This window comes from Pteronotus mesoamericanus, unplaced genomic scaffold, assembly GCF_021234165.1.
Source record: "Pteronotus mesoamericanus isolate MK-2021 breed Mesoamerican mustached bat unplaced genomic scaffold, CSHL_Meso_final scaffold_636, whole genome shotgun sequence".
In the NCBI taxonomy this organism is placed as follows: Eukaryota; Metazoa; Chordata; class Mammalia; order Chiroptera; family Mormoopidae; genus Pteronotus; species Pteronotus mesoamericanus.
The window spans coordinates 3,644,860-3,658,416 of record NW_026555324.1 but is presented as its reverse complement, the minus strand read 5'-3'; the positions used below and the strand labels follow the sequence as shown (position 1 = coordinate 3,658,416).

Genomic DNA, 13,557 nt, shown 5'->3' with positions numbered 1-13,557 from the left:
TGTGAAAGTTTTCCTGTAAGTTACGGGGGAATTGAGAACGCCGAATAGGCCCCTCTCTACGTAGTGTGGAAAAGCTCATGATTAAGTATATTAGCTGTAGGTTTTCCACAGATGTTCACAATGATTTTTGGAAATGTCCTCCTATTCTGAGTATGCTGAGTATTTTAATTATGAAAGGGCATTGGGTTTTGTCAATGTATTTTCTTTGAGTCTATTGAGAAAATGTTGCACTTTGGGTTTTAACCCTACTCATCTCATGTATTACATTAATGAATTTTGAGCTGTTAACTCAACCTTTCATCCTTAGAAGAAATCCCACTTGGTCCTGATATATAATTCTTTGTATATTTTGCTGGATCATCTTTGTTAGTATTTGTTGAGTGGCTTACAGCTATTAACAGACTAACAGTTGTGTCTTTTTTTTTTTAGAACATCTCAGAATTTTCTCATCAAGCTCTATTTCCTTCTGCCATTTTTATGGTGTTATTGTTATGGAGATTGTGTCTATTAATGATGTAACCCAATATATTGCACTTTTTTTTTCAACAATACAGCCATCTTTTATTTTTACCCTCATCATGCCATGAATTCATAGGGAGCGGGATCCGGCAGCCTGCACTCCCTTCCATTGATTTTTCACAAAGTGTGCTTCTATGAGTGGAGCGGGCTGACACTTCAGTTAAAGGCAGGTGTCTTTCTCTTTGGCTTCCTTCTCTTTCTAATCTCAGGAAGCTATCTTGGCCCTTAGAATACGTAATGTGCTCAATACATACATTAATTCTCTCGCCAAGAGTCTTGCCCTTTAACTTATTTACAACACCCACCATACGCTGGGTGACATTGTAGACTTTTCCAGTTTTGCCATGGGAACATTTGTGGGGCATTCCTTTTTGAACAGTGCCCATTCCCTTGACGTCTAGACTATCACCTTTCTTGTAGATTTGTATGTATGTAGCCAAAGGAACAACTCCATGTAGTAGGTGTGTCTCCTCTTTTCCTTTGTGTTAGTCATTCTGGCCTATTACTGGAAGATGGCAGTTTTAGCCAAAATAAGTACACTTTTCTTTTTTAACGATCTGTAGTAATTTCCTCACCCTGATACAACTTTGTTCACGTCCATGTCCTTTGTGCCTTTGCTGGTAAACATATTACACACATCCTAGTTTCCAAACAAATGAAAAAATTAAACAGAAGTGTAAATATTAATTATTTTATAATTAAATCAAATAATTTAATTAACCTGATTTAAGATGTAATACCCAGCCTGCCAGCCTTGGCTGGATTTACCTCCCAAATGAGAGGAAGCAGCTTCAAGCTGGTACGTTTACTGGCTGAACTCAGTTGGCTAGATTAGAGTTTATGGTGACTCCAGGCACTTGAAACGTGGTTTATCACTTAGGGGTCCACAAGTGACTAAATGCTGAATTGTAAAGGACTTCCACAGTTAATTCAAGGACTCTACACATTTTAAGGCCCGAGAGCAGGGTTTCCTAAGCCCAGCACTACTGATATTCAGGCGGCAGGATAAGTCTCTGTGGTGGGGTGGTCCTGCCCATTGCAGACGCTGAGCAGCATTTTTCGTCACCACGCTCTAGATGCCAGTACCTCTCCCGCTTCCTCCCTATCCGTGAGAACTAACAGTGTCTCCAGACGTGGCCAGAAAGGCGGGGAGGGGAAGGGTGGGGGACAGAATGCCCCCAAGGTAGGGTGACAGAAGAGGCTGTTGGAAGAGGGGTGGACTGTGTCTTTAGCTGGGAGGACACAGCAGCTTCGGGCTGACCCGAGGGAACAGCAGAGGCTCCTGGAGAGAAACAGAGCTCCCGGGAGGGACGGAGGGACTCCAGGCCCTGACGTGGAATGTCTGTGGTCCAAGCCCATCGCTGGCTCTGACGAAAACCCGGCCCCTGTCGCTGACCAAAGCCTGCCCCTCATGCAGGCTCTGGTGGGTAGTGCTGCGACGACAGGCGTCGGGATCCTGGGTGGGATCCCCGGCGTCTCACCACCCCTCTGCTCCCGCCCCCAGCCCCACAGCAACACCTTCTGCATCCGCACCTCTGCTTCCGGCCTCAGCCTCCCCGCACTGAGAGCTGAGCTTTAGGGGTCTCAGCTGAAGCGATGGGCGGTGTAACTGGCCTTCCCAGCCCTGCCTCAGGCCCAGGTGTTTTAGTTTGTTTAGTTTGAACAAGGTTGGGCCCTGGGCTGGGTTACCTGCTGGGAAGGGAACCAGACTGAGGAGGGCAGCTGTGGGCGGGGCCAGGCTGGGGTGGGGCCAGGCTGTGGGAGGGGGCGGTGGTATGTGTTTGTTAATGCAGCATGTTTACCCTATACTGACCAATAATCAGACTATATCCTAAGAGTGAAGCAAATGTGAAGGCTGAAAAAAGTTTAAGGGTCCAGTGAACTCTTTTCTAAATTCCATTAAGTTTAATATATTAACAATGGTCCTTTTCTATGTTAATTTTTTCACGTATGAGACATTCATAAATTCATCAGCATTTAAATATGCTCAAATATCTACTATCTTAAAGGAAACAAATGACTGGTAAAACAGGTCTTGTTTTGGTCTTCAAATAAATAGAATAGTACATACTACACACAAACATGCTCTACACTCCCATGCCACATACACATACTACTACACACTTACTATAAACCTACCAAGATGACTACAGATATGGGTTCTATAACACTCCAGCTAAATCTTTGTTTCCCAGCTTTATTGAGATATGATTGACATAAATATAACACAGTATAAATTTAAGGTATAAAATGCAATGTATGTATGTGTGTGTGTGTATATATATATGAATGAAAAGCCCAATAAGGTTAATTAACACATCCATCACCTCACAGTATGAGGGAGGGGCGGTGTATGAAGATAAAGGGAAAGAGAGAGACCAAGGGAAAAAAAGTTTGAGCCTGTGGATAAAAAAAGGTTCTGTGGAAAGTAACCTCACAGAATGATGTGATCATAAATTTCTAACTGGGCAGGTCATGGTGGGTTGGCATGCCCCATGTATGTAAAGTCTTTACTGAAAGGCTTATAGCCTTAAGCAAGCCCTATTCATTGTTTCTGTGCATCTAGGTTAGCACACCTTTGGACTAAGCGGTAACCACCCTCAAGAAAGTACATAACCTTGTTAACTATTCTGTAATCCAATCCTTCACTATCTTGCTTTCTCCCACCTCCACGTAATCTTCCTTACATCTCCTCCTTAATTTTAAATGCATAAAAGCTGCTGCAAAACTGTTATTCTTGGGAGCATTTGAGGTCTTGGTCCCTGACATATGTCATCACCTTGGCTTAAATGAACTAAAATAATTCTCTACAGGTTTGGATGATTCTTACGTTGACAAAATCATGTACATTTTCAAGTGTGTGTGTGTGTACACACCTGTGCTGCAGCATAAATTGTACCTTCTTGGAAGGTGGCAGAGCTTCCTTCGCCTTGGGGATTCATTACAATTCATTCTTGTGGGCTTAGTTATCTATCCTATGCTTTGTCCAACCAAGTGCAATAGAAACAACAATGCACTATATGGGATTTCAATTTTTTGAAAGAAAACACATTTAAAAGACTAAGCATATTGAATTAAAATGAATGACAACAGTAATGCAAAAGTTAGGAAGGTTAAAAATAGAATTGAAAACATTCTAAGGCATTAGCATTTGGGGTAGTGGGAAAAGTAATTAATTGTAGTATAGTATATTAAAGGATGCACGATTTAATCATCAGTGTAATTACACAAAGATTTGTACATGATATCAACTAACAAATTTATAGATGGAACAATGAAATAATAAAATAGTTAAATCAAAGTCAGTGAAATAGAGAGTAAAGGGATATTATCTAATTAGGTCAAAGGGAAGGAAAAGAGTGAGATGATTGAAATAATCTCAAATTTATTGGTAATTAAGTGAAATGCAAATATGCATTGATTTACTTTTAATGACTGTGTATTTAAACACTCTATGTTTTTCTATTAAGACGTAAATTGCATGGAAATTTTTGGGCATAGAAACTTCCATTCTTGTCCATTTAGACTGTAACCATGTGGGTGATAAAAATCATTCAAATGTTGCTAGAAACTGAAAATATACCAACAAATGCGTTGATTTTTTTCAGTTGTTAATAAAGTATTTACCTAATTTTGCTATATACAGCCACAGTAAAAAGGACTTTCATACTGATATTTTAAATGTCATTTGATAGTATACATTTCCTAAGAAAGAAAAGAGGTCAGTACATTTATCTAGATGCAGGACCTCCCTCCTTTTGGTGCAACCCTTAAAAGCTGGTCATTTCGCCCCCACTCAGAGGCCCAGCTGACCAGAGCCCCTGGCCGTACACAAAATCAAACCCATGCGGGTTCAGTCCCCAGCCAGCGCACACATATGAATGCATTAATTTTTAAAATCTATAACAGTTTTTAACAGTGTCAATACTCCCATATTTTTGTGTTTCTATATAAAGATTTAGATTTCTTTAGATCTCTAAAGAAACCTCTCTAATACCATTGATGTAAGACAAGATGTCAGAGGTTCTGCTAATTGGATTATCCACTCCCTTCCTCCATAAAAGGGGAATCAGCGGCAAAAGTCAGTGCATTTTTCAGCAAGCCACTGGCTTTTTGCATCTCAGAAGTGGGTCAGCAAGACAGCTCTGCAGCTATGGGGGAACCTGCATCGCTCTGGATTACAAACCAGCCTATTCTGGTGAGTACAGATTCCGTATCGATAGCAAGAGTGCCCATCTGTATACTTTTCCTTTTGTGAAACCTCCTAAAATTTGTAGACTGTTGACCTTAAGACAAGAAAGCATCTTACTAAAGGTCAATTCTTAGGTGTTAATGTTTGTTAAATAATGTTCAAGGGATTGTACATTTGATTGTGCATAAAGCTTTCTTGGGATAATAGGCCTGATTTTTTTTTTTTTTGTTTTGTCCTGGTTTTGCTTTGTTTTTAACTAATATCAAACATCACTAGAAATTAGTAATATTTGACCCTGCACTGTTTAAGTTGTTCTCCTCTCTGGAAATTTATTTATATACAGTGTGCGTGGTCATTTAAACAAAAATTTAGTTCTGTACTCAAAATCTTGTCATCAGTTAGTCTCTTTGTCAGCAATAATTGTAGTTATTTTCTTTCTCTACCCCTTTTAACCTCTCATCCTCCATCTCTTCCTCTTTCTCTCTGTCTCTGTGTTGGCCTTACTGTTTCTCGCAGCACTTAATTATACCTAACACGATATTAGACATTCATGAGTCTATTAACTCGTTCCTCCAAGCCAGATTAAAATCAACAGGGGCAGTGACTTTTAAGTTAAATTCTAAATCATAGGTTTTAGTACACAACTTGGTATATAATAGAGGCTCTCTAAATGGGAAATCACATAACTTTCCCTCCAAACTGAGACTTCTTGGGCAATGGAAGGGACAGTATTAATTATGGCAGGATAATAGAAATGCAATGAGATTTATGGTTTCTCCTTTAAAAAGTACCTCTGAAAACAGAAATGAGGTATTTAAAACAAAAGGTGTGCTGATTGGATTTACATTTTAAATAGATTATTGTGACTAGAGTTTTATAAGGGATTACAGAGGGAAAGGATTTGAACTCCCAGGCAGTGATAATATAATTGCAGATCATTGTGTAATTCTGGTTGAGTAAATGTGTTTGAAATAATTAGAGCTTTTTGGAGTTTGAATAATTTTTTTTCCAATAAATATATCTGAGCACCATCTAAGAGCAAAGCAAGAAGTGAATATAGCAGTGTAAAACATTAAAGTCCACATTAAACTTCTCTTCATGGAGAGTCCAGCTTAGTGAGAAAAGTAATATAAAAGAAGTAGATAATAATACACATACAAATAAAAATTGAAAAAATTAACACAGAAAATGTAATATAAGTGGGCTCTGTGGCGCAATGGATAGCGCGTTGGACTTGTAGTGATGAAGAAAATGTAATATTAATTTTGATTGCTGGATCAGGGAAGGTCGTTCTGTGTAAACAGTATTTTGAAGGAAATAGGAAAGAAAGATGTTCAAAAATTATTCAAAAGTTGAGAAAATTTACATGGATTCAGAGGGGTGGCAGAGTGTCCAGAATGACACTCAGTTTTAAACAGGATTTTACCATCAACAAGTGACTTTCGGGGACACTGGGATAGTGGTGCATTATTTGGGAACTGGTTGGTTCAGCGTGACACCTGGTCACTGTGAGTTAAGGATGTGAGCACTGATGTTCTAAGTGGGCAGATGGATATTTGAGTCCCAGGGTTGAAGTCAGATTGCACTGATTCTATGGGCATTTCTACTTCATTAATGGTATTTGTAGCCAGGGAAATGGATGGATGGCCTAGAAAGGGTGCGGATGTAGAACAAATGTGAGAGCAGGACTGATTTCTATGAAGCACCAATTGGGTGAAGTCAGATAGAGCAGCTGAGATTAATAGGGAGGAGCAGAAGGAGAGAAGGAGGGAGTCAGCGGGATAAAAATGGTGATTGACACTGAAGGTCTCTGTGCAAAAAAGAAACTGTGTGATGGAAATATGATATGTCTGTTATTTATTCTAAACCAGAGAATATTTAAAGAAAGATGGGACTTGGGTGTGCAAGTGAAAGTGCGTGTTGAGGGGTTGAAAGGCCCATAACTTCACTGGGTTAGAGGTACCAGCATATGCGTAGCTGGCATTGACAAGAATGGCAAGAGGGAAACATCTTCAGAGGAAGGTGGTGATGGAATGGTCTAGACCTGAACTCGGATAATCACCTTGAGCCTTCTATTCTTGACTCATATCTGTTTGATGTCCCCAATCTGGCTCTTAATGTGCAGTGCCTGTGTAGCAACATCGACACCATCTGGGAACCCTTAGGAATGTAAATGTGTGACCCTACCCTGGGCCTACTTGGATTGAGGTCCAGAAAACTGAGTTTTAACACCTTTCCAGATGACTGTGATGGACAGATACATTTCTCCAGAAAGAGAGGCAGGTAGAGGATCCAAATGAACTGAAAGCCTTTATCTTCCTTGTTATTTAACTTTTATTTTGTTTTCAAAGGGAAAACTCAAAAGAAATATGATGCCCCAGACCTTAGAGAAGAAGAGACAACATTTATCCAAGATGAAGAGGAGGCGTCATGAAAGGACTGAACTTCCTATGAGGCTGACCAGCTGCATTTTCAAGAGGCCCGTCACAAGGATAACTTCCCATCCTGGCGATGAGGTCTGGCGCAAGCGGCAGGAGAAGACCTTGGAGAGGCCCCGACAAGTCTGTGCATACAGGAGACTGCAGGGACTCCAGGCCTGCGGCAGTGAAGGAGAGCCTTTGAGTGCATTGAATGTCATGAATACCGTGAATACAAGTGCACTGAAAAGTGCAGGTGAATCCCTGGGCCTCGCTCGTCCTGGGCCTCTACACACCAGCCCCAAGCCCACCACAGCGTGGTCTTCAGATTGGGCAGAGATGATCCCAGGAGCCGGTCTCTGTGTCCCACAGCTTCTCTGCAGACAACCAGTTACCCGTACAAGTATCCGGAGACAGACTCTGAAAGTGAAAAAAGCCAGGGAGAGACTGGCTGTGGCCTTGAGGGCAGACAGGCTGGCCAGGGAGGCAGAGAGAGCCAGGAGCCGAGAAAGACACTGTGAAAACTGAATGAAAATTATGAGGAGCTTGTGCCAAAAAAGTCCAGGGGCGTGGCTTTTGGGAAGTGGTCCACCAAGACTGCTCTCAGTGTCCTAGTGTCCTTTATTGTCAGTCCTGCTTCTTGCTTGGGCTACGATGCTTTGTTATAGTAAGATTGTACATTATAAAACTCTTTTGAGAGACAAAAATATGAAGAGGAGATGGTTTTGTGGGTGAGAGATTGGGTTTCATGAGACAAGAAAGGAGATCTTGTCTTCGTACACCTTACTTTCTGTTTCCTATGATTTTTATTCACTTTTACATTACTTTCTACAGAGGTCCCTTGGAGATGGATCAGTTACCATTTCTTGTTATAATACTTACACTTTAGGAAAAGGTGATATCTACCGTACAGAGATTTTTTTAAAGATTTTATTTATTTTTAGAGAGAAGGGAAGAGAGAGAAACATCGATTGGTTGCCTCTCGCACCCCCAGCTGGGGACCTGGCCCGCAACCCAGGCAGGTGCCTTAACTGAGAATCAAACCAGCAACCTTTCAGTTCACAGACCAGCACTCAATCCACTGAGCCACACCTACTAGGGCTACAGAGATTGTTTTAATGGTAAATTAATTTGATTCCATACAAATATGATTTTATTAAGCTTGCTTTTATATCTCATTCTAACATAAGTTGTATCTTTCTGGGTTTGTTTTTGTTTTGTTTTGTTTTGTTTTTTGCCAAATGCTAATTCGGATATAAGACATTATACTATAATTTAATTAGCACTTCTGCTATCTGTTACTAAAAATTACCTGGGTGATTTGTTTAGAGCTGACCTCAGATTCTTCAGAAGGACGTGTTTTCTGGGAACATTTCACACAGAGAGAACCTTGGCAGCAGGCTCATTGTCTTGGCCCTGGTCCTAGGTCCTGAGTCAAGAAACTTGTTAATATGCTTGCAGCATAGGACACATTATCATCTTTCAATCAACAGGTGATCGACAGTATTTGGTGGGGAAAAAATGTCAAATTACAGAAGCAAGAATAAGGAGATTCTTTCACTGGGCCAAGACAGAAAAGGAGTGATGGGAGTTTAAAACGATCAGGCATTTTCTGGACTTCCTTGGGCTTTAGACAGCACAGTTCTAGCAGGGGTTCTGGGGGAGAGGGGCGTCACATGGCCCTCCATGGTCCAGTGGAATCCAGGCACAGGACCCTTTTAGAAACAGGTGGAGCCAGGTATACACAGGGTTCTTACGTGTCAGACCTGGAGTTCTGACAAGTGGAGCTGTGTGAGGTCACAGTGTAGAAGCAGCTGACAGGCTTTGAGATGACTGGGAGGAGAGCACAGTAGGTGGGCATCGGGGGTGGTCAGGAGAAGACCTGCCCAGCATTTGTACAGCGCCTGCCCCTGTGCCTGGGCATACCTACTCCTGTTAATGTGAGCTGATTTTTCCCCTCATTCAATCTTTTCTTCACCTCTCTTACATTCTGTTAAATTATTTTATCTTAGTTTTAGTTGGGGTTTTTTGTCTCTCATGTATTTAAATTATTCCTGAGTGTTCCCCAGATGTAAACTATGATTTCAGTGAGTCACAGTGAAAAATGAAAGCGTTCAGGTGTGATCACATGATGGCATCCAGTATGATTAATGATCTTCAGGACGTCCACATGATAAGCCACGTGATAATTAGACTTTTTAAGACAAGGTGCTATTAGGTTTCGATAGTTTGAGTTAAGAATGAATGGAAGACTGCACATTGATTCACAGCTCTTCACCAGCAGCTCCTGGCGGAGCCTGCATTCCTTGCCTGGTGTCAGCAGAGCTCCAGCCTCTGCCTCTGTGTTTCACATGGTGGTCTTCCCTTCATGTCTCTGTGTCCTCTCTTTTTTTTGTAAGGACTCAGTCATTGGATATAAGGCCCACCCTAAATTCAGGGTGAGTTCATCTTCATATCTTTAACTAATCATGTCTGCAAAGACTCAGTTTTTATATAAAGTCAAATTCTAAGATTCTGGGTAGACATGAATTTCTGGGAGACATTTTTCAATCCACTACCCCCGCCCCACTCAACCGCGGGTGGTGGGAGATCCACCCTGGAAGTGACCACCTTCTGCCTGGTGGACCTGAAGGGGTTATATCAGCATCAGCTACACGGAGTACACAGACAACCTTCATGGCCCAGTCAGGTCCGAGTGGTAGCAATATTGCAGGGGTCGTTTTCCTCAAAAAGTACCTGATTCAATCGATGAATTAGCCAAAACTCATAAATTTAAATTTGAACATTAAGTTAAAAGCCATGTGAAGCCCTGGCTGTCGTGGCTCAATGGATCGAGTGCTGGCCTGCAGACTGAAAGGCTGCCGGTTCTGTTACCAGTCAGGGCACAGGCCTGGGATGCAGGCCAGGACCCCAGCTGGGGACGTGAATGAGGCAACTGATCCCTATTTCCCTTGCACATCACTTTCTAAGCCGTCTTTCTCCCTTGTTTCTCCTCTAAAAATTTTTTTAAAAATCATTTTTAAAAAGCCATGTGAAAAGCACAAGCAATGTATTAACATTATAATTTAAAAAATGAAGCTTTTAAAAAGTTTTTGAATCTAGTCATCCCAGAGTGTTTGGATGATCCAGGAAACTGTTAATATGATTCCAGAACTCTGTTTAAATATTTTAGAAATGTGCTTATTTCAATCTGTTGTCTCATGTGTTATTGGTGGCGCCTTGCCAGGGCAGCCTGCCCGCATGCAGCCAGTGGTCCTTTTAGGGGAACAGAACTCTCCCTGGCTGCTAATAAGTAATCCAAAGCCAAGTGACCATCAGCTACCATGACTGCAGACTTTTCCTTCAAGAAATCATCTAAAGCATTAGCTGTCTACTACATGTAACCTGAGTGTGTTCGACATTTCTCCATTGGCATAAATGGTGCATTTGTTGGATGGCATCGTATGTGCCCAGATGAGCATCAGTTACATGGTAAGAAGTTCTGAACACATAAAAATCAAGTTTCAGAACTGAGCATTATTATTTTTTTAATCCTCACCAGGGGGCATTTTAAAAATTGCTTTTTAGAGAGAGAAACACTGAAGTGAGAGAGAAGCGGAGATTGGTTGCCTCCCTTAGGCTTCCTGACTAGGGATTGAACCCACAACCTAGGCAAGTGCCCTGACCGGAAACCAAACCCACAACCTTTCAGTTAAGGAATGATGCTCCCACCAAGCCATCTGGCTAGGGCAGGAGATAGGATCACGCTCTCAGCATATGAAAGAAAGCAAGTGTGTTATTCACTTCTGCAACAGCAAATGGGCCATGTGAACAGCAAACGGGCCACAGGGCTGGATCACGAAACAAAAGACTTCCCTCTACTCTTGCAAGAAAAAGATGTCATGAAGTTCCCATCTCTCCTGTCATACTCAGTTAGGATATGACTCAAAATAATATCCTCTCTCTGCAACTCACATCAATTTTTCCTTGGACGACTGCCTTTACATATGCACAACTCTTCGTGCTGTTTCCACGGGGGAATCACAGCAGACTGGCATGGGTATCATCCACACATAAAGTAAACTCAGGATGGCCTAGAACGGTGCAGGTGAACGTAACTCTTTCTTCAACTGGGAGGACTCTGTGGTGCACTGGTGTATATACATTGTGTCAGTGTGTACAGCAGCAATATAAAAATGGCATATACAAGATATTAAATATTTAAAGTCAAGTGTAAATCCTTTCAAATGAATTAAGCACAGAAAGACACCACAAGTCTGTGGCTAAAATCAATAGGAAGTCTCAAGTTCCACAAAACAATGCCCAAACTCATGACCACGTTATAGACACACATCTGTAACAACCATGTAAAGATAAACCATGTTTGTATCTTTATCTTTATGGTGAATCTTTACTGTGAATCAGTGAAAGCAGGAAACTCTGTGTTACCATCCTGTATTTCCATAACCAAGCAGCTTCTGAAACAGAGTTTCAGATGTGTTACATGGTCAAACTACAAGTGATCAATAACAACATCCTCACTCAGTGAGGCTCCTACTCTCATAACATAGACACACACACTCCCTATTACATCACGTCAGTTCTCACTTTCCTTCATAGCCCTTATTTCCTTCTTATAAACTAAAGCTTTACCATTTGTTAACCATCTCTCTTTTCCCACAAAATATAAGCACCAGGACTGCAAGAACATGTTTGTCTCAGGTTACTGTATCCAAATTCTACAGGGCCTTGATTATTTGTGCTGAATTACGCACGATGACTAAGTGCATGGAAAGGAAGGATATTGAATCATTGGCGTCAAGAGCAGTCTCTGAGCAACAGAGGCCTGACAGGCCAGTGGTCCTGACTTTCTCCCTTGCTAGGTTTGTGTTCTCTCACAACTTACCTACACGTAGAGGGCTCTGATGAGTCAGAAATGCATTATTAGTATTATGCAGTACACTAAGAAGTGACTTTACATATTTTAACTGAAATACACTATAGCAAATGGTGTAACGCACTGTAGGAAACACACCAGTGTTCGGAGGTAAGTACCAAAGCCACAGGCTGTCTCAGAGGACAGGAGCTGCAGTCATTGCACAGCCGAGCCTCATCCCTGCCAAGAGAACAATGTCTCACACCTTCAGCAAAGGTCCTTGGTGACCATGATGGACAGTGGCTCACAAAATGACAAAGGTGACAATGCCAAATTATAAAAGTGGCCAATATTGCCCTCTTCTTACTAATGTGACTCACTGGGGCTTCTGACAAATTTCCACTACAATGCTTTCCAAAAAATAAGGTTTATAATTACCAGTAACATAATAAATGTATTTACCTCCTCAGAGCATTGAGTATACAAAAATGTCTTGATACCTTAAACAGCCATAATATCATGTATCACAGACCAAATCCTATAAAAGTCCTCATCAACCTTTATGTTACACCCCACAGTCATGTGTACTTTGTGGGTTATTGTTGTTAGAATTCATTACATTCCTTTTTAATTACAGCCTCAATCACACAGGTCACTGGCAAGAGAGCATTGAAAAAACCATGATTTAGAGTTTTGGTATTAAGATTGAATGGCAATTTCTGTCATGACAAAAGCTGTAACTATGAAAAAAAAAAAGCAAAATATGCCTGAGGAAAAATTACCTGATCATAAATGCACATAATAAAATTAACCCATAAAGTATAATTAATGAAGAGAATTACAAAGTTTATTTGGAAATCCATAATTATTATGGAACATTTTAACATACCTTCTCAGGAAATAAAAACACAGATTTGTCAGCATACAAGACCTTAGAAAAAAGTTAATAAAATACTTCAATAGAGTATCTGCAGAAGTGTTCATTTGACAGTACACATACTTTTAATCACATACAATCAAACATGATTGAAAACATGTTGAAGAATTACATGCAGCTACAATAGGAAACACCTACAACCTTACCGACAGGTGTCACTTTCTGACGGCACCATTGTAGACGTTGCAGTAAGAAACACATTCATTAGCACTGTTAAGTGCATAAGGTGTTTCCTATACGAGTTAGATCTTCTCTATAATCTAGAGAAGAGGCGAATCAGACATGAGCATGAAGTGTGAATCAGTTTCCTAGTGGACACAAGAGGGTTTACAGAAAAATCTAAGCTCTGATGGATCTTTGATGTGGAATTCGTGAAGACATCAGCAGAAACCTACACTCCTCAGAAAATGGTCATCCAACAGTTGGTGGTGGTTTTGAGGTTAGTCTTTATTGGAAGGTCAAACAATACAGGGAACAGGGTAGAAGATCTTGTCCTTGAAGCTCCTGTGTCTGTCTGTGGGAATGCTGGCCGCCTTTGTTTTTGCCTTCCAAATCTCATGCAAGTGAGGCTATAAGGAATTCTAACAGAGACCAAGAAGAAGATGGACTCTGGAAAATCAAGGTCCTACCATTACCC

The 13,557-nt window shown here is 41.0% G+C and overlaps 1 protein-coding gene across 1 annotated transcript; it reads left to right on the top strand.

Annotated features, from left to right (window-relative positions):
• The first annotated feature begins 7,125 nt into the window (after nt 1–7,125).
• On the top strand, nt 7,126–7,656 carry LOC129061497 (putative methyl-CpG-binding domain protein 3-like 3). The gene has a single exon (XM_054562158.1). It carries the CDS (start codon nt 7,126–7,128, stop codon nt 7,654–7,656), a length of 531 nt encoding a protein of 176 aa, XP_054418133.1.
• Nucleotides 7,657–13,557: the final 5,901 nt, after the last annotated feature.

What these genes read in the sequence shown, in the direction of transcription:
- LOC129061497 (XM_054562158.1), top strand. Translation starts at nt 7,126, where the DNA reads ATGAAGAGGAGGCGTCATGAAAGGACTGAACTTCCTATGAGGCTGACC.